Raw genomic sequence first — 20,514 nt, forward strand, 5'->3', positions numbered from 1 at the left:
TATAGCTGCCCACTGGTAACACTCCTTCCTTCCAAATCCTAGAGCATCTAGACTTTGTGTTCCTTTTCTTGTACTGCTGTACTCATACTGAGTTTTCTTTCAATAATTTAATATTTGTCACTTGTTTCTGTAGCCCTGTTGGTCTTTTCTCCAGTATTCTCTGTGCTTGGTGTGTATCTGTTTTCTGAATTTGTTTTGGAAGCCTCTGCTCAAATTTAAGAAACTCCAGAAATGCAGGAGTGACATTTCTGCAGTAGGAAATCCTGAACTCTGCATTTAAGATGCAGTTAACTCAAGTCTTATCCTTTACATGGTGGTTTTTCTCCCACTGAATGTTCTAATAGTATCAAGAAAAAAAGACTGCCCGATTGCCCAGTTTATATTTGATGCAGTACACGTCAACTGGGTTAAATATAATTTACTTTTTTTGTTGTTTTTAGAAACAGAGCTTCTATGCAACCGTTGTGTACTAATGCTGTATTCTGATTACTTAGCTTTCTGCCTGACGCAGTTCATTTCAAGAAGTGCACGATGACAGAGCGTGGAATTAAATGGGCTTGTGAGTATTGTACATATGAAAATTGGCCATCTGCAATCAAATGTACCATGTGTCGTGCTCAGAGACCTAGTGGAACAATTATCACAGAAGATCCATTTAAGAGTGGTTCAAGTGATATTGGTAGAGACTGGGATCCTACGAGCACTGAAGGAGGGAGTAGTCCTTTGATATGTCCGGATTCTAGTGCAAGACCGAGGGTTAAATCATCTTACAGTATGGAAAGTGCAAATAAATGGTCGTGCCACATGTGCACGTACTTGAACTGGCCAAGAGCGATAAGGTGTACTCAGTGCTTGTCTCAACGCAGGACCAGGAGTCCCACAGAGTCTCCTCAGTCTTCAGGTTCTGGTTCCAGACCAGTCCCTTTTTCTGTTGATCCGTGTGAGGAATACAATGACAGAAATAAACTAAACACAAGGGCTCAGCACTGGACTTGTTCTGTTTGTACATATGAAAACTGGGCGAAGGCCAGGAAGTGTGTCGTGTGTGATCATCCCAGACCCAACAACATCGAAGCAATAGAACTGGCAGACACAGAAGAGGCTTCTTCGATCATAAACGAGCAAGACAGAGCTCGGTGGAGAGGAAGCTGTAGTAGTGGTAATAGCCAAAGAAGATCGCCACCTACAACCAAACGTGAATCTGATGTGAAAATGGACTTCCAAAGAATTGAATTGGCTGGAGCTGTTGGCAGCAAGGAAGAACTCGAAGTGGACTTCAAGAAACTAAAGCAAATTAAAAACAGGATGAAAAAGACTGACTGGCTGTTTCTAAACGCTTGCGTTGGTAAGTTGTTTGCTGCTGCCTTGTACTGTTATGCTTGTGGTTAATATTTTGAGAGAATGAAGAATTAAAACATAAACTTAACATTTGATTTTGAAACTTTTTTTTTTTAAATCTCTGCATTTTAATTTTAAAAAGCAATCCAAATGTAGAAGCTCCTTAAATAGCGCCCGCTAAGAGATGGTGCAGAGTTCATCCATAATCTCAACGGGTTAGACGTGTTTCCTGACTATGCTTGGACTTTTTTGACCTTTTGTAGAATTGGATATCCTTGTAACCAAATCCTGTTGTTCTGTGTAGTTGTTGAAAGGTGGAAAAATTACAAAACCAGTCTATGGAACAATGTAATGCATATAATACTGTAAAAAATGCCATTACTGGATAACTAAAATTACTTTTCTTTTTTGCTGTGGCAAGATACACTAGTAGAATCAGCAGCTGCAGCTTGGGAGTATTTGTAAACAGTGTAGAGCTTGCAACAGTACAAGATGCTCTGTCAGATGTTAAAAATAACACCAAAATATGTAGCTCCAAGAAACTGCATGTGTAATACTGACCTTGAAAGTAATAATGTTGTGTTAATACAGATACTGTGCTGTAAATGTTTACAGGCTTTCTGAAAGTATTTTGGTAGTCAACTGCTTCAAAAAAATTCAAATACCAATTTTGTTTTGTATTTTAGTGCTTTCCTAAGGAAATTCTGGATAATTCTCCCAATGCTGTTAAAGAACAGAGACATGTGAGAGCAGGGTTTTCTTCAGTTATTGACCTTGTGAGTTTACTTTTGTCCTGTAACTTCCCAGAAGCAGATATCTTGTGCCCCAGCGTACGAGCAGGTTAAACACTTGAAATACGCAACTATTTTTAGAGTAAAACACTTCATTTGAAACTCTAGCACTACTAGTATGTCTCGTACTGTTCCTTCATGTTTCCTGAAGTCACTTCATAGTGGTTATAACCGAAAAACTAATTTGTGGAGCTGCTTTATTTAATATATTGGATCAGATGTCAATGTTCTTATGGGTTTGGTTTCTCTGAGCTAATAAATATTCCAGTTTATTTTTGTGTTGTGTGAACAGTTGGAAGAACACATTTTCTTTTGAGAATAGTTAGATCTTGCAATATTTCCCGGTACCTTCAGCTCCTTACATGCCAACAGACACGCAGTGCTTTTTCCCTCTGAAGTGAAGCAATTGAGATTCTGTATGGTATTTCTTAAGTTCTTGAATACTCCAGAGCAATTGTTGGAGGTCGTTCCCGTGCCTTACAAGCGTCTGTCTTGCATTCCAATAGCAACTGTATTAAATATTAGGGTTTTTTTCCCTCTGTTTTTCAAAAGTGATTTTTTTTGACTATTCTGATGTTACTTAAAATATTTCACGCTTTCAGATTTAATCTGTGTGGGAGTAGTTGCATTTATAGTTAAGAACGTGAGTTTTGCAAGTACTTAATGTTGCTTGTGACTATACAGTTGCATGTGAAACAAAACTGTCTTCACAGAAATTCTTTTAAGGCAATAATGATTTGTTCTTTAAAAATGAAAATAGTTTGAAGGTATCTTGAAGAGATCTTGATGAGAAAGGCAGAATGCAAATAGAGTTGTGTGCTCATTTTTTTTTACTAGTGTTCTGCTGCAAGATTTCATGGGTTCCTTTCTGTAACTTAAAATCTTACCGTAATTTTTTAACTGAGGGGAAAAAAAAGGATACCAAAGCTGTTAATTATCAGTCCTTCATTTCAGAATTGCGTTTTGCGTCATATTTTTCCAAATACTCCTTGTAGCAGGAATAACTTTGGGAGGACTGATGGAAGCTTCACAGGTTCTTTTGTGGTTGTCGAGCGCATCTATATTGGGAAGACCTACCAGTTTAACCAGTAATTGTAAAAGCAATAAGCCACACTTGTGCTGGTTGTCACACTTAAAACAATTTGTTTTAAGTTGGTTGTGACACACGTAAAACAATTTAACTGTCAATGGAACAATTTTGCCTGAAGTGTATGTTCTTATCATTGAAATCAACTGAGTTACTGTAACTTGGCGAGTTACTGGTTGGCAGCCACCTGGAGCTCTGGTGAACGCTGCTCAATCCTTAGTCAAACACAGTTATAAAACAGGACAAGTTCATGTTAAATGGCAAGTAAATTTGTGAAAATCGATGGAGTAAGCATTGGTATGTAGCCTGGTTTCAGAGTCCAGCTGAAAAGTGGTGGTTTGTTTGGATACGGTACCTTCAGACTGTGCACCTCCGAGTTAAACTCAATCAGTTGTGGAGGGTCCATTTGCTTTGAGTCTGCCTTGTGTGGGAGAGATGTAGTGGTTTAAAGTTTTTGGATGTACAAAGTGTAGCTTTCCCTGAAGTTAAAAATAAAGATTAGAGGAGCAGGAGTAGGAGTAATTCTTGGCAGACAGGTTATTTTCTTTTCTCTTAGAAGATACTATCTTTCAGAAGGTACCAAGGAAAATGTTTGATACTCTGGGACAGCTGTTTAGTTGAACTCCCTCTTTGCATCTCAACTCTAGTACAAAATTCTTTTCACTAGATTTTAAATTTAATGTCAAGTTTCATTTAAAAACATGTATTGGACTGTTTCCCATATTTGTTCCTTTTAGCTGAAACATGAAGATAGTTGTGTATCTTGTGTGGATTTAGAAAAGTGCCTCTGTGTGTGTGGGGGGGGTTTGTTTTATTGGAGACATTCATTCGTGCTCTCCCCTTCTCAGTAAATAAATATACCATCAAGGCTTCTATTCCTTGCAAATCTGGGCTGTGCAAAATGTGATGAGTGCAACTCCTGCATTTCAGCATGAGTAGTTTCCTTGATGGAGGGTATTAGTTCTGAATCAGAAGGATTTAGTGGCATTCCCTCTTTTAAACTCTGCAAGTAAATGCACTTAGATGGGTTTTTTTTCTTGTTGACTTGGTTTTTGCAGCAGTGGATGTATCTGTCAAATGATTCTTTTTAAAAGGATGAGATTTTAGAACTGATTTGTCTGGTTAAAATGTATTAAAATCAAAGCAGAGTGTCCGGTAAGTACAGCTGTGGAGTAACGTGACTTGCTACAAATCCCAGTCTCATTTGTGATGAGAAATTACAAGTGGCTTCTGCAAGGACCCCGATGCTTTCTACTCTACTGGCCTGGTAAAAGGTTAATGTAAAGTCCAAAATGACTTTCAGTTCTTGGAGGGGGGGAAGGCTAACATATAATTAAAATTAAGCTCCATGGTCTTTTCTATAACTCGCAGTATCTCTGCTAAAGAGACTGTAGGGGTGGCTCGGTGGCCTGTGGGGCTTGGGGGATGGGATGTGTAGGCAGAGCAGTACTGCCCTGGGGGCTGGAGAAGCTGGTTACTGCTGGCTGTGTGTTTAAGTAGTACAAATGGATGAAGATGGTCATGGCTTTAAAACCTTTCTAGTGTTCAGGGTTTGCTCTGGGCTTACACTCAGCACTTGCTGGAGCTTCCCTTCTCCTGGCACTTGAGGGTTTTATGGTGGTGGCAGCGGAGTGTGGTCGCTGGGGATCTTCAGGTTGTGTGTTTATCTCCAGAGCTTCAGCTGTAGCCCACGGATTAAAAGTAAACTGCATTTCTTCCTCTTTTCCTTTCTTTTCCAATCCTGGTTATTAACTGCTGCAGGAAGAGTGTGCACTGCTCCTTCGGTTCAGGTCCGTAAGGTGGCTCCCACCATCATGGGCCAGACTCCCTGGCTGGGGATGGTGGCTCCAAAACCAAGATGACACACATTCTTCTTAGCTGTGTGAAAGAAACAACTAAGAGTGTGTTTCTTAAACAAATCAAAAATATTTAGAGCAGTCTGTAATGAATCTTGTTTTGCAGTACATCCTTAAAAGGACTGCTGGTTCATTCCTCATATTCCTGCATATGTGTCTGCTTAGTTTTCCCTTGGTCGACCACTTTATCTCTCTTATGGGGTGTTTTTTCCTCTGTCCTTTTCTCCCTTTGTTTTTTGGAAATAGTGCCAAATATGTTATCCAAAGATTCCCAGATCCTGGGGGAAAGGGTAATTGTTCTGGCTGGGTTTCGGTGTGAAGTTGGTTGGGCACATCCCCGGCTGCTCCACAGCTCCAGGAGAGATGGAGGCCACCTCCCGCTCTGTCTTCCAGAGTTTGTGGCTCTTCACTGCAAATAAAGGTGGCCCGAAGGGACTGATGTGCCAAGGGGCTCTCAGCTGGCACTGCCACCCAAAATTGTCCTCCTAGTGCTTATTTCTGTCCCCCTGGCGTGTTTGTTTATCAATGTACAATGAAGTACATCTAGAAATTAATATTGCTAAAAATGAAGCTTGATAAGGGGATATTTTTGGGGGATTGTGGTTGGTTTTTTTATTTGTTAGTTTTACTGTTTTAGTAACCCCAGACTGGTGTCCTCATCACATCTGTGGTAGAGCTAAACCTCGATGGGGCTGTTGATGCTGGAATAAGGGAGTGGGAAATGCCTGGGTGGGAACAAGGTGCTGGAGGTGGGGAGGGGCCACACACTGGTCCTTGCTGGTGCCAGTTTAGGCTGGCTGGAACTGTTTGGGGAAGTGTAACATGAATTAGTCACTGACAGGTCACCTGTCACCCTGGCCTTGGTTTTACATATGGCAGATGGTGTCTGTTGGGATGGTTGGGGGGACAGTCCCTGGTGTAAGCTGAGCAACCTAGCCTCCTTCCCTGTTCCTTTGGGATACTGGGAAGCGTGCCTGGGCATACTTGTCTGCTGGGCCAGGTAACAGTGATGTAGGCTTACAACTTTCATCTGGATGAGAAATCTTGTTGTATTGTCGTCTGTGTCCTATACATATATTCTATCATAACTACTTTACATTTGTGTGTGTGTATCTTTCAGAGTAGGTAAAACTCTGCACGCCTTACTCATTGGTAGAAAATCATAGCTCCTGAAACACACTTTTATTTTGGTCTCTTGACTGCTTTTTTTAAAATCATACAATGGTTTAGGTTGGAAGGGATCTTAAAGATCCTCTTGTTCCAACCCCTAACCCCAAATGCTCAGTGATATTTTATGCTGAAAAATAATTGATTAAATGATCAAGTTAAGAAGTTATTTAAATTTCTCTTGGAAGGCACTGATGGTTATCTTTAATATCATTTGTGATTTTCCACTGTCCAGCCTTCCTTCTGGGTGCAACCCTGCAACTGACTGATCGGTCTTTAATGCAACAAGGGATGTGATAGCTCTGACAGAGGGGATAAGGACATCCTTCCACAGTTCTTCTTTCATGTGTGCTGCTTTGTCTTGTAATGATATGTTAGATACATACTACGTGGACTGTATGTGGGGGCAAGAGCTGTTTGCGTGGGGGGAAAAAAGAATAGGTGATAGTCATACTCTCTTGTGTTGGATGACTTCAGGTTTAAGGTAGATGTCGTCTTGGAAGTTATTTGCTTATTTTAAGCTGACTTTAAAAATTTAGTATACAGAAGGTTCTATCTCGAGCTGTCATTACCTAGAGAGTGACCTGCTGTTGACTGTGTGCTAATTCTAACAAGGGAGGTCCTGGAAATGAAGAAAGAGGAGCATGAACAGAAGGGTGTGGTCAGAGGCCCATAAAGGATTTTCAGATAATCCCTCTCTTATGTATTAATTGGTGTGTCATATTTGCTTGCGAAGGAGTTCTTCCTCTAAGAGGAGAAATTCTGAATGTTTTTGGTGCTCAAAATCCTTTATTGATAATAAAACTTTCTTTGTGACCACCTGATGAATAGTTGGAAGCGGGCAAGTGCTGAGCTCCAGGGGATGCTACAGCTCGCATGGTCCAGCCACAGCTCCTCAGCACCTTTGGTGCTAGAGGAGCAGTAAGGTTTTTAACAAGTGTCAGAATTAGGCTTTAATGGGTCGGTCAATTGATCATAGAGTCAGCCCCTCGCTTGCTGGAAGGTCCCCTTGGCACTTCAACCAATCTGGGGATTGGTCTGTAGATGGGTCAATGAGAGCATTTATGATGTAGACCACCTGTAGCAGAAGAGAAGCAGCACGTGTTTCTGATCTGGTGTATGTTACAGAGGGATCTGTCTCTACCTTTGACTTCTAAAATGTATGATTTGGTTGTTTAAGAAATTTGCCTTCTGTTACCAAGCAGCTCAAGGAACAGTGAAGTTGATTACAATTGTCTCATGTAGGAGGCACAATGACCTCCTTAAGATGAAGTGGTTCCTTTTGTCGTCTACTCAGATGTGATAACACATCGTTTACGGTAGCAGTGCTACCTCCTTGAATCAAAGAAATCTCAAATCTTTGGGTTGTTCTTTACATATCGTATCTAAACAAAGCCATCTTCACGTTCTTCCATTAATTTAGCAAAAATGTTGTATTTATTTTAGCAGGTATAGGATTGAAATTAATTCTCTTCGGGTTTTGCTTGTTTATTTCAGCTTAATCCTGTTCAGCCTTTTCCAAGAGTTAGAATGCCTGCCCTGTAGTATATGCAGGACTGCGTATGTGCCTCTTGTACGGTGATGCTTTTACAGTTTTTAAGGGTCAGGAGCCTCCTGCAGAATCGGTCGCTGTTGGCTGACTGACCTGCTGCTTTTTGCTGCTCTGAAATTCCTCATTTGTCTCCCCAGAAGTTCAGCTGGGGAATTGAGGAACTTTTAACTCAGGTTCTGTCTCCTCCAGCCTTTCTGCTGCCCCCGTAGAAAAACAGCAGAACTGCACTGCTCTATTTGAGAGAATTTCCCTGTTTCATTTGCAAGTTGTGCCAGCCAGTGCCCTCCAGAACTATCAGAAAGATAGTGAAGTGAATAGAGGCTGCTGCTACAGTATTTTCTCTGGAAACGTTTACATCCGGCTGTTCTGAAGCCATTGGGACTGTGCAGTTTGGGCAAACAGGATTTAGTTTCCTAGATATGCTTGTAATCTCTTGCACGTTTTCCAAGTTAACTTAACTGCGCTAACCCCTATAAATATTTACATGTTCTAAAGAATAAATTTAATAGCACCTTAGCTGAAATGGTTTGGTTTTAGCAGGTAGGCTAATTATGGGCTTATTTAATATGAGCAAAGGTAGTGTCTGGTACCTAATAAAGATGGTTGTAGCAGGAAAAATGCAAGGTTAAGATGGTACAAATAGTTATTATTGGGTGATGAATTTTTTTTTAAATTTAGCCTTTTTAAATAAGGATCTGTTTGCATCCTTGTGGCTCTTAAAACTGATCAGAGCTTTGCCCTGGTGAGAGGTCTGGCTGCCGGGGCGCTCCCGGGTGCTGTGTGAACAATCGTCAGGCAAATGCCATTCTTCCTTGTGACATTTTAACAGTCTGGGGAATGCAGGGGGTGTCAGTGGGGAACGATCCAACTGGCACGGCACTGCATCGGAACACGGCTCAAAAGCTGCTGCTGTAAGTAATCAGGCACTTGTGTGTTGTGAAATGCAGTGAATTAGAACATCAGTAAATATTTCTGTAATATTTCTTGTAAATAGTGTTTTGTTAAGCTTTATTTAAATAGACTTAATGAATTGGAGCCTCTCATTCATCTGACAAATCAAAGCCATTGTAGCGATGTGCCTCCTATTGTCAATAAAAGGACATTGAGATCTTCTTTAGGAGTGCTGATACTGAATTTAGGAACTGTAGACAGTTCTTACGAATGTTGCCTGTAGGCAAGTTTTTAGCCCATAGTTTTGAGGCAAGACTTGTGTTTTCTGGTTCAGATTTCTGGCAATCTGCCAGTTATTACTATACTATATTTTTGCTTAGTGTTTGCTGCAGCCTTGGATTGTACTGACTGGCACTGTACGCAGGCTGGCACTTGACGAACTGTCAGGAATTTTCCTTGCTCTTTTGAAGCAGCTAAAATGGAGTTGATATTTGGTAGAAGGAGTAAAGACAAATTTGGACTTCTCTTGCTGTGGCTACAAGGGGCCAAAGAGGTTGCAGTGACCACACAGAAGTGATGCTCTGGGTATTTGGGTCACAGTATTTCAGTGCAGGACAGTACCAGACATTAAACATGCAGCAGGTTTGCAGGAGGAAGCTTTTCATAAGGAAATAAATTTGTAATGGGCTCTGTGCAAAAAAATTAAGCAGAATAAGCTCTGTATGGTTTGATTTTGTGTGTCATGTTTATCTGTTGAGACTCAGTTACAAAACAGTTAGTGCATCCAGATGTTTTGGAGAAAATCTCCAACTCTGACCAACACATTTTGAGTGTTCATTTCCCTTTGTGAAGTAGCTTTTCTCCATTAGTAGCAGCTCCTTTAAGATAAATTATTTTTCTCATCAGCAGAGTTCTCTTATAGAACAAGGACTAAAATGGACAGACATAACTTGTGTAACTAATTCTTTAACACATCAGGGGCGAGTACCTTTGCAGGCAGTTAAACACAATGAGACATCAATGCTGGAGTGAAATGGGAATGTCTCCCTGTACAGGCAGACCAGAAACATGCATCGGAAAACTAGGAAATTGTCATTCTATGTTGTTTTCATCCTGCCCTGGTCTGTTAAGACTTTTGAGTCCTCGCTGAATGGGTAGATGTTGTACGACTGACTGAAACTTGCAGTTGAGTTTGTATTCTGGATCTTCTCTGCTGTACACCACTGTTGAAATGAATAATCTAACTTTTATCTGTAGAGGCTTCCTAAGCAGAACTGATAACTTTGTAGAGAAAGGTCTTGCACTGATAATCCGTTTTCCCTTTGCATTTCTTCTGAAAGCTCTGTAATCTCAGTATTGAAAACGACAGACTTCCTGGCCGAGCTAAGAATGCTTTCCCAAATCCTGGATTAACCAGCGACCCAGCAGTTGCTGTGCTTCTCTGTAGAAGGCAGTTCCCTTTGTTGTGTGGATTTTTGTTTGGGGTTTTATTGTTGGGGTTTTTTGTTTGGTTCTAGGTTGGATTTTTTTTTTTGGTCTGGTGTTTGCATCTCGGTCCTGAAAAGTAGTGCCATTCACCTCTTTCCCTGCTGATCAATCTTTGAGTCTTGGGAAGCAAATTGAGTGAAGGAAGGACTTGCGTCTCCAGCCTCGTGGCCTCTGCTCAACTGCTGGCTCTTAGGAGCTGGCAGGAGGTTTAGCTGCAGAAAATAGGGGAAAGGGTTTTCTTTTTTTCTGTGATCTGCCCTCTTACTCTTCTGTTTTCACTTGTTTCCCTATTAAAGATGGCTTTAAGATGGCTTTTCCGTTTCCTTGACTCAGCATTACACAGTTATCTTATGAAGGATATATCTAAAAATAGCATCTTTATAATTGAAGGAATTTCTAAATTTAGGAAGTCTTACATTGGAACTGATACTGTTAAAGATAACGCCACCACGCCTTGTTGATGGTATATTCTGGTAATTGCAGCTAAAGAATCCATTCAGCATGAATGGCCTTGATACAAAGCACGGTGCAGAAGTTAGAGATTCCCAGGGACTCTAGAAGACGTTAGGGGTCGTGTCCCCTCACCCATCTTGCTTTAGGAAATTAAGCAACACAAAGGTGATGCAGCATCTGTGTGTAATATCTCTTTAGTTCAGTTTTAATAGAGTGCCCTGAATGATAACCTTAAGTTCAGTCAGTAGCAGAGATGGTGAACTGAAGAGAAACTGCTCTGTACCCTCCTCCAACACTGTTTTAAACCATATTTGGGGGGAAGAAAAATCCCAATACTTGACTTCGAAAAACCTTTTAATGCATCTACGTCTTAGATCCAGTAGTTTTGTTTTCAAGATAAGTTACAAGGGAAGATACAATAATCAAACTAATCTTTGTACTCTGAATGTCTGACTTGACTCCAGTGCTCCTGATCAAATGAAATGCAGTGAGTATGTTACGCCAGGTATTTTGTCAAGTGTCCTCAGAGCCACTTCAGAGCGGGCTTTTCATCTGCCCTATCTTCCAACTAGTTTGGATAGTGGAAATAGTCTAGGAGGTGAGGTAAGTGTAAATGTTTTGTAGTCTTCTGTTTTTAAAAAAAAAAAAAAAAAAAGGAGGGATAAAAATTTGTAAGATTCTTGGTATTCAGTTGATCTTTGTATGTTAGGTCTGTTTCAGAATAGATAGAGAGAAACTGTTAAATAAGGTGGTTTGATCCAGCGTGGCTCATTCACTAGCTAAAATGAATTGTGTATTTTTTTTTTTTTTTCCTTCAGGAGTGGTAGAAGGTGATTTAGCTGCTGTTGAAGCTTACAAGTCCTCGGGAGGAGATATTGCCCGCCAGCTTACCGCAGATGAAGTACGCCTGCTAAATCGCCCCTCTGCTTTTGACGTTGGGTACACGCTTGTCCATCTGGCGATACGCTTCCAGAGACAAGATATGCTGGCAATTTTGCTCACGGAGGTGAGTTACTTTGGCCCTTGCACAGATTGAATAGGAACTTTATGTAACGGTGCCCTTGTTTGCAGCCAGTGACATGTAACTTTATTTGCTAAAAAGATAGAGGCTAATATTGTTGGAATACACGAACTGCTGCTTTGTGCCTTTGCTGATGTTTCTCCTGAAGAGGCGAGCTCGCTTTCAGACTGTTACGTGTGTGATGGTCTTGAGGACGTTCAGTTTTCTCATTAATGAGCGGTGTTGGCACAGGTTCTGACCTGGAAGTGAGCTATTGTGAGGCTTCCTGTGCTTTGGGTGGGGGAGAGGAAATGCACTAAAAGCAAAGCACTGAGATCAATGACAGTGTAGTTTTTTCTGAGTTTTGTTAATGAGTAAGTCTACCTGGTATTTCTTCCCTGGTTTTCTTGGGAGCTTCTCTTCTAGAGAAAGGCAAATGTCTTGCTTTGCAAAATTACTACATTTTTTCCAGTCTCTGCCCATTTTATAGACTGGTTGGTTCCTTCCTGTGCTCTACTTGGTCTTGCATGTTCCATTTTCTTGTATATTTTTGTATGGCCCTCCTCTGTCTTTGCTCTTCTCCATCTTTGCCCTCTTACCAGGTCCCCAAGTAATTCTGTTATTTCCTTTTGTGTGTTTTCTTCATCTCAGGCTTCTGGTTCCTCACCTGATCAGAGCCAAATTTTTACTGTGCCTCCTTCCTTCTTTTGATGCTTAATGCAATTCTTCAAGCTTGTGTTCTGGGGAAAAGTAGCATGCCTGAGAAGCACGCAGGGATGATGGAATGCGTAGGGCTGAGTAATTAAAAAGAGTAGATGGAGCAAGACAAATGTAGCTAAAGCCTTTAGAAGAGTATATATTTATATATGGCTAATATCAGTAGGTTTGTGCTGCCTACATACAGCTGTCTGGGTGGATGGAGTTACACATTTAAAACCAAGTTAATTTGCTGAAAATACTGCCTTGCAGACTTCTCTGTTTGGTTTTGTTTCGGTTTCTAGGGATACTTACTCCATATATCATTTGTGAAAATGCTCAGTAGTATTTGAGCCACAGTGATACTTTCCTTTGCTGGGATATTAACTAGTGAAAATGTGGCTTAAATGTTTGTTGTTTTTTTTTTTTTTTTAATATATATTCAGTGTCATCCCTGTGTCACTTGCCCTGTATCATTGAATGAGTTCCTGCTGCCAGTGATGATTAGAATCTGGAGAGATTTAAGTATCTTAGCTTAATAGTTTTTGGGAACATTCTTTGTAGGAAACTGTCTTGTGCTGTGGTAATGAAGTTCTTTGTTAAATGTAGACTGGGCTCATGCATAAGATTTGAGGTATGTGTCCTATTGTTATTTAGCTCTTACCTATTCTCTTTTTCCTTTCCTTTTCCTACTGGAATTGGTCACCTGTTAATTCAATTCTTTGATTTAAAGAGGTTTTTAACCCGCTCTGTGTTATCAGCTACATGACAAATGAGACGTTAATTCATTGAGAGTCACTAAACATTTAATCTTTCAGGGTACCAATGTTTATACTCTGTTGTTCTCTGCTAACAAAATACTGTCCACTGGTGGTTACTGCTCCTGAGTCTTTGTATTTAACTAGAAATAACAGTGAGAGCAGTAACTGTATTATGTTACAGGTATCACAACATGCAGCGAAGTGCATTCCTGCCATGGTGTGTCCAGAGGTCACAGAACAAATTCGTCGTGAAATTGCTGCATCTCTTCATCAACGAAAGGGAGACTTTGCTTGCTATTTTCTGACTGACCTTGTAACATTTACGTTACCTGCAGGTAGCTACAACGTTCTTCTTACTGATGGAAGAAGTTTTGTGGTTTTTTTTTTTTGTCACCTAGTTGCGAATTGCTTGTTTTGGATGTATGCTTTGACTTTCTGGTGGTGGTGTGTGTGTGTATAGGTTTTATTTATTAAGTTTTAGTAGCTGAGGTCAGATCTGGTTGAATTTGCTTATTAATATTCAGTGTTTTGCACACTTGAACCCTTACGTTGTTCCTGTGAAGTGAACAGCTGTTGTCCTCTTTAGACATGAGGAAATTGAAGAAAAGTTGTGTATTCTAAGGAAAGCTACATCTCGGCAGGTCTGGCAGATCCAACACTGGAATTAAGAGAGATCTTTCTACCTTTGAAATACCATTTAGAGCCCGGTCATTATCCCCTAGGCTGCCTGAAGGGATACTAGGTGTTTCTGTTTAACTATTTGATTTACTCCCTTATTTAAGTTTCACAATTTTGCTAAAGCTAGCAGAGTTTCTCTGAACTATTTTGTTGAAGTCTGCATGAAATGACTAAGAAAGTGGGTGTTCTGTACGAGAACAAGTCTCTTGGCAAACTGTACCTGTCCATCGGGGGAGACCGGGCAGGAGAAGCCATTCAGGTGGGTGGAAAACTATCACTTAGGATAGAAGTAGGGTTGAAAATACTCCTTTTTTTGTTGTTTTCCACTTCAAAGTGCTTCTCTACTTCACTTTCTCCTTCAGAGAAATCCATTCTTACCCTGTGATGATCCTTTCTGCGTAAAAGGTATGACAGTGAGTGTGAGATACGCACGTGCTCTATGGAGCCTGTGCTCACAAATGACAGATCTGAAAAGAATAGCAGCTTTTGAGAGGGGACGTTAGGGGTGATAGGGCAAAAGCTGTTGTGTGAGTCCTGAGCATCAGCTGGTAACACGTCTCTAAGTGATTTTTGTATTTGCTTTCTGTTTTTCCAGATATTGAAGACTTACCACCCACAGTCCAAGAAAAGTTATTTGATGAAGTACTTGATAGAGATGTTCAGAAAGGTAAATGCTCTGAGAATGGCTACAATCTCTCCATGCTTTTCATTAGGGAATATTTCTATTATTTCTATTTATTTTTTTTTTTTAAAGTGTATGTTTGTGGCTTTGTTGCATCATTTTGTTTTAAATACAGATTTGATGCTTTCAAGTTAATCTTCACCCTGGCGTTATTTTAACGTTTACAGTCTATTTATGAGGCAGAGAGAGAATGGAGTGTAGAAATCACATTTGTAACGTATCTTTGAATTGTAAAGATTTTTAAAGCTTTACAGTTTTAATTCACAAGCTCTTTAAAGAAAACTGGACAATCTTTTCAATAGCATTCCTCAAACAAATGGTGCGATGCTTTGTTTAAGGCTATAGTTTGGTTGGGTTTTGTGGGTTTTTTTTCTTCTTTTCTTGACAGTATTTTGCCCAAGGAATGCCTTTAGCTTTTGTAGTTCACCTATTTTTGTAGCATGAAGGAAAACTTAGTTCTATTCATGTAAGTGGGTAAATTGTTGAGACGGTGCCATTAGTTTGCTGTTCAGATTCTCTGAGACTTGAAATAAGTTTTTAAAAGAGGTTATCGTCGCATTGCAGAGCTGGAAGAGGAATCTCCCATTATTAACTGGTCGCTGGAACTGGGTACGCGCTTGGACAGCAGGTTGTATGCACTTTGGAACCGGACGGCGGGGGACTGCCTGCTGGATTCAGTACTACAGGCCACCTGGGGCATTTACGACAAGGATTCAGTGCTGCGGAAAGCTCTTCACGACAGTTTACACGACTGCTCACATTGGTAACTTGGTTTTAAAGACAGCTTTCCATGTAACATAGTATTAAAAAAAAAAAACCCCAACCTCTTCTCCACAATTTTCTGTGGATTATGTGCCTCAAAATGTGTATTTCGTGTAGAAATCTAGATCTAGTGTATTTTAAATGGGAGCACTGGAAACTTGGACGTTCTGAACTCGGTGACGGTATGTGATATTCAGCAAATAGCATTTAAAATGGAGTAAAATACTTTATGCTTCGTGCTTGTCAAGAGTGTGCTAACCACAGTTAAGACAGGAATTTACTCGCAATGTAAATCACGCGAAGCTGAGCCTTGCTGCTGCTGGTGGAAGCTTCGCAGAAGATTGTTAATAGAAGATAGCCTTTTATTCCTCTATAAACTTTTCAGTATTTTCATTCCATCTGCTTAGTTACAGCTTTATTCGGTGTTGCTCTTTTTGTTCCTCTTCTGTCTGCTGAAATCATGGCAGTAAAGCAGAGTGGTGACATTTAACTAGTGCTGTCATTTGGCCATAGAATTAATTCATCATTCTGCAAAAGAACTTTTGTTATTTTACACTGGCAGCCTTCTTTAGTCCCATACCATGCTTTGCCTCTGCTAGAGGAAAAATTCTTCCAGTTGGACCCCAGCTTGTGATGACACCCCAAAATTAGTATTCCCAGAGGAGGATTTGATCAAGTGGTGCTTCAGTAACGATTCTTCCGACACCCTGTCTCCGACTGGGTCCGTCACTGCTCCAGAGTTGTTTATAATGGAGCGTGCGTCTTGACCAGGCAGGAATGTCCCTGGCATCGCAGGCAGTTCCCCTGAGGCCAGAACAGAAATTTATGATAGGTCAGGTTTGGTTCTTTATGGTAACGAAAACAAGCGTGGTATCCAAAAACACGCTGCAAACTATTGAGGTTTAAACCAATCTTTCAAAATGTTAGTGTTAAGTGTTGCTGAATAACTGTTGTATCTAACGTAGCACTCGTTATTTGGAGTGTGTTAAATCTGGTTAAGCTTTTTAGTTTGTGTTCTAGACAGAATTTGCATTTTACTTTGAATTCACTTAATCTTCATCCTTACTGGAAGCACAGGTTTTTTTTTAACTGATTCATGTGTTCCTTTATAGTTGTTTGAGTCCAGTTGCTTACCTTCAGCCTGGATAATCTTAATGGCTAAGAATTAGTACAGGTTCTAGTACCAGCCTCTACAGAGCTACATCCTTAATAGGAACTGGTCTGCCTGGGGTGGAAATTCTTGAAGAATCAACTGACATGTTAGTGGTGATCCTACATCAGACTTCAGGCCTAATTCCTTTCAAAAAAATCCAGACTGAGGGTGTGAGAAGTCTTTTAGTTCAGTTCTGGTGTAAATTAATCGTCCTGTACATCCTATACTTGCTGTATAGATTTTATGTGGGAAGGCACATTTAATTTTGTGGGCTGTGACATGCAGCAGATGGGAAGTGATGTTATTGTCACCGGTTTTAATGATTGTTGCTGAAGGAACAGGCTCTTAAATGCAGTCACCACTCAACAACAGTGTGCTTAAACTTTTATCTCGTGGAATTGTTCTTCAAAGCCTTTGCAAAGATAAGTTAAACCAGGTATTTTTGTAGTCAGACACAGAACATTTGATGTAACTCACTTGGCCTCATTTTGCTATGTTTGTTTAGATGCTGAACAAAGAAGAATCTATTTACTAGAGACAGTCTAGTGTCCGGGACTCAGAACAAGCTCAGTAGTGAAGTTCCCAGAGGCTCTGGCCTGTGGACAATTTTCCACTCGCCTTTTAAATGACTGCACTTTTTTAGCTTACTCAAAAGTGTTGTGATTTGTCCCTTTTTGTATTCCACCGCTAGCTCTTGGTGGAGAACGGGCATATGCCGTACGTGGACTTTTCAGATTTTATTTTTAATGCATCCAGTCCTTTTGTGTTAAACTGAAAAGTTTATTTTAAATGAGATAAAAGCCTTAAGCTTTGACTTCTGTCTACGAGGCCGTCGAAAGAGCCTCCAGTGAACACCTACAGACAGCTGTGTCTGGGCTGGTGAACTCGGAGAAGAAAATTCTTTAGGAAAACACATCCCCATTAGGGCGTTTGTGGGGTAGTTTGTGTTTTGGTTTTTTTTTTGTTAAGTAAATTCTGATTAAACTTCTTTCAGGAGACCTAGCAATTAATTCATTTAGCACAAGGTGTGCTAAATCTCAGTTGGAGATTTCTGGGGGAAAACAGGCAAAACATCAGCTGCAAAGATGGAAGCAGTTGATGTGTTTGGATAGAAACTGGAACGTAGCTAGATCCAGAAGATTCCCTGTGGATACACTGATGTGAGTAAGCACAGAGACCTATCAGAATGTCTTATTAATAGGTCTTCTAATCCATGCAAAGATTTTTAGCTGTAACTGTGAAAACCAGCCTGGTTGGTGACAGCCGTTATATATACCAAGATTTTAGGATGATTGCATCTTTACTGAAAATATAAGGAAAGGTTTCCTCCCACGCACTCACTGTCTGTTAATTTTCTCAGATTGTAATCAAATGAGTTCATTTCAGTGACTTTTTTAATAAGCTGAACTTCAGAATGGTTTCTTTGTATTCCCGGTAAAGGCCATTGTTTAAGAGCTGGCTTAGCGCACCCTTCACTAAAGCCGTGTTCCTGACGTGAAGCTGTGCCCTTGCCATAGCGCGGTGATTGCACTGAGGTTCACATTTTAAAAAGCCACCATCTGCTTTTTAATGTGTAGGTCTTCTCCATTCATAGTTGATTAGGAAAGATAAAAAGTTAGGAGTAAACTAGTGTACAAAATTGGTAATTTTTAATATAAACAGAAAAGTAGAAATCCTGTGACTTTAAAACTTTGAGCATAAATTGGATTAATCCCACTTTCTATATTTTTTTTCTGTCCGTGCTGCTTTGTAACTGTTCCATATAATGTGAAATTTGCTCCAAAAACTGATACAAAACAGATTCTGCCTGTTAACCACAGTCTATTTGAAGTTGATAGGCAAGTACTTAATAGTTAATTGGCTCGTGGTATGATCAACAATAGAGAATACCTGTATTGTTTTTGTGAGAAGAACGAGCAAATCCTCTTATGTGAAAGGGAATGTCTTGGTTTTGTTCCCTGTACATGAACACTTAAAAATAAATACACTTAAATAAGGCTTCGAAAAACTTACTACAAGAAATATTAAACTTGCCAGGAGGCTGTTAGGAACTTGCATTATTACAGTGTATTTGCTGTAGGCATTGCCATCCCGAGGGGTCTCTTAAAACAGGATTATCAAATGGAGTCTCCTGGAGATTAAAAAATAAAATTAATGTAAAAACCAGTTTTCCTGATGTTTACTCTCTTTCTTCTTCCTCCTATGCAGAGTTGCGACAAAGAATTGCAAGGGTTGGATGTTGCTGTCAGGTGTATGGTGCTTGAGTAAATGTTTTTGTCTTCACCACTCTTTTCTCTCCCTCTCTCCCTAACATTTTAGGTTCTACACACGCTGGAAAGAGTGGGAATCGTGGTATTCCCAAAGCTTTGGTTTACATTTCTCATTGCGAGAGGAACAGTGGCAGGAAGACTGGGCATTCATCCTCTCTCTTGCGAGCCAGGTGAGAAAGCTGCTTTATAGATGGATGTTAGAAAGGATATTTTAATCTTTCTGAAAAGAATTTTCAAAAACTCAGGAATAAGACTTTTCAAGCATAAAGGAAAACATTCCTCTTAAGCCAGCAACCTTACAGTGTTACTGGGTAGATTCTTCCTGCCAGGATGGAAAAGTTAATTTTAAAATTTGAATTTATGAACTTGCTATTAAGCCGTAAAGTGCAAAAAAAGTCTTATTTCTTTTGGTGTCAGAATGAAGTCTGTAGAATAAACTAATGCAGAATCATCTATTTAATGTCGTGCCTCCTACATCCTGCAACGCTTCCGTCTCAGGAACGTACCTACAAATTTGGAAGCTTACACTATATAAACTTCAGCAAGCTGATATTTTATAACTACCCTCCAAAATGAGATTTATGTTCTTAAAAGTTTCCAATTATTGGAATATTTTTTAGCTCCACTTCTAAACGTGATTTTGGTGCTATTTTCTTGTGATTTGCTTTGGATGTGCTCTTTTCCTATCATCAAAAGCTATTTATCTTAACCTTTCTTCAGACAAGTGAATTATTTTTAGACTAAACATCATGTAGAGCTTCACTTCTAACTGGGGACTGAGATGTATGAGTTTGAATCTGGGCAATAGAACAAAGAATTATTACTGAAAGAGTAATTTTTTTGTGCAAGCTGAAATGTTTTTGCTTATTTCCAACTGATACGTAGCAGTCTTCCAGTCTGTCATGTTTCCTGTCAAAGCCAGGTCACTCTTAAAAGCATTTTCTGTCTCAATTTGGAGACTATATTTTAAATTTCAAAGTAGAGAATGATAAGTTCTGTTTCAAACGATGTCTGTCTTTGTGTTTGGTTTAGCCTGGAGCGAGTTTGGAGCAGACACACATTTTTGTACTTGCACATATTCTTAGAAGACCAATTATAGTTTATGGAGTAAAATATTATAAGAGTTTCCGAGGAGAAACATTAGGATATACCCGCTTTCAAGGTAAGCCTTTAGTTTTTCCAGTTTAGACTTAAAAATGGTTCAGCTATAAATCATAAACGGAAGTTGAAAGGAGAGTGATGTTGGCTGGAAGAGGGTGGAATTGTGTTATAAGTAAATTATCATTAAAAATTATCATTAAAAAGAACAAAACAATCCCATCAAAACTCAGTTTTTCATTGTATGATGGGCATGTGGCCTGTAGTAAAAATGTGTTTAGATCTCTGCCTAACATGCCTTTAGTCTGTAACTTATACAAAATATCCCAGTTGTGAGAACTTACCCAAAGATGTGTGGTTTGTACTGCTGCAAGACACGGGAGGTTTGATAAATGGGGTTTGAAATTCTATTCATTGATGGTAGTAATGGCTGTAAATGTTCATTTTAGAAACTAAACTGTATTTAGCGTGTCCTGAAGGGGGGTCTCCAGAGCGTTCCATAAAGCTGGGGGGGGGGCAGGCAGAAGGTGTTTGCGTTGGCAGTTTCTCACCAGTGCCAGTGGGACCTGCTGGTGCTGTGAGGACAAAGGGGCACGTCCTGGCACTCCGCGGTGAAAAGGAAGGAATTCTGTCCATAAATGCTCTACCAACAGTTATTATGTGAGGTATAAGATGAGGTAACTTAGTTACGATTGCAAAATATTGCTTGCCTGATAATGTAAATATCACTATCTGCAAAAGTGAACTCTGTGATGTAGTTAAAAGGAAGTTTATAAAATCTGCGTTTCGGT

The 20,514-nt window shown here is 39.9% G+C and overlaps 1 protein-coding gene across 2 annotated transcripts in view; it reads left to right on the forward strand.

Moving 5' to 3' along the window:
* Positions 1-20,514, forward strand: part of ZRANB1 (zinc finger RANBP2-type containing 1) — a 40,187-nt gene that overhangs the window by 13,349 nt on the left and 6,324 nt on the right. For both annotated transcript variants that reach the window (XM_074158876.1, XM_074158877.1), the window contains exons 3-9: positions 495-1,345; positions 11,442-11,629; positions 13,262-13,415; positions 14,354-14,425; positions 15,005-15,203; positions 18,675-18,795; positions 19,658-19,787. In XM_074158876.1, coding sequence (XP_074014977.1) covers positions 532-1,345; positions 11,442-11,629; positions 13,262-13,415; positions 14,354-14,425; positions 15,005-15,203; positions 18,675-18,795; positions 19,658-19,787 — 1,678 coding nt within the window. In that variant the 5' untranslated portion in view covers positions 495-531. The remainder of the gene's footprint in view (positions 1-494; positions 1,346-11,441; positions 11,630-13,261; positions 13,416-14,353; positions 14,426-15,004; positions 15,204-18,674; positions 18,796-19,657; positions 19,788-20,514) is intronic.

This window comes from Numenius arquata, chromosome 15, assembly GCF_964106895.1.
Source record: "Numenius arquata chromosome 15, bNumArq3.hap1.1, whole genome shotgun sequence".
Taxonomy (NCBI): Eukaryota; Metazoa; Chordata; class Aves; order Charadriiformes; family Scolopacidae; genus Numenius; species Numenius arquata.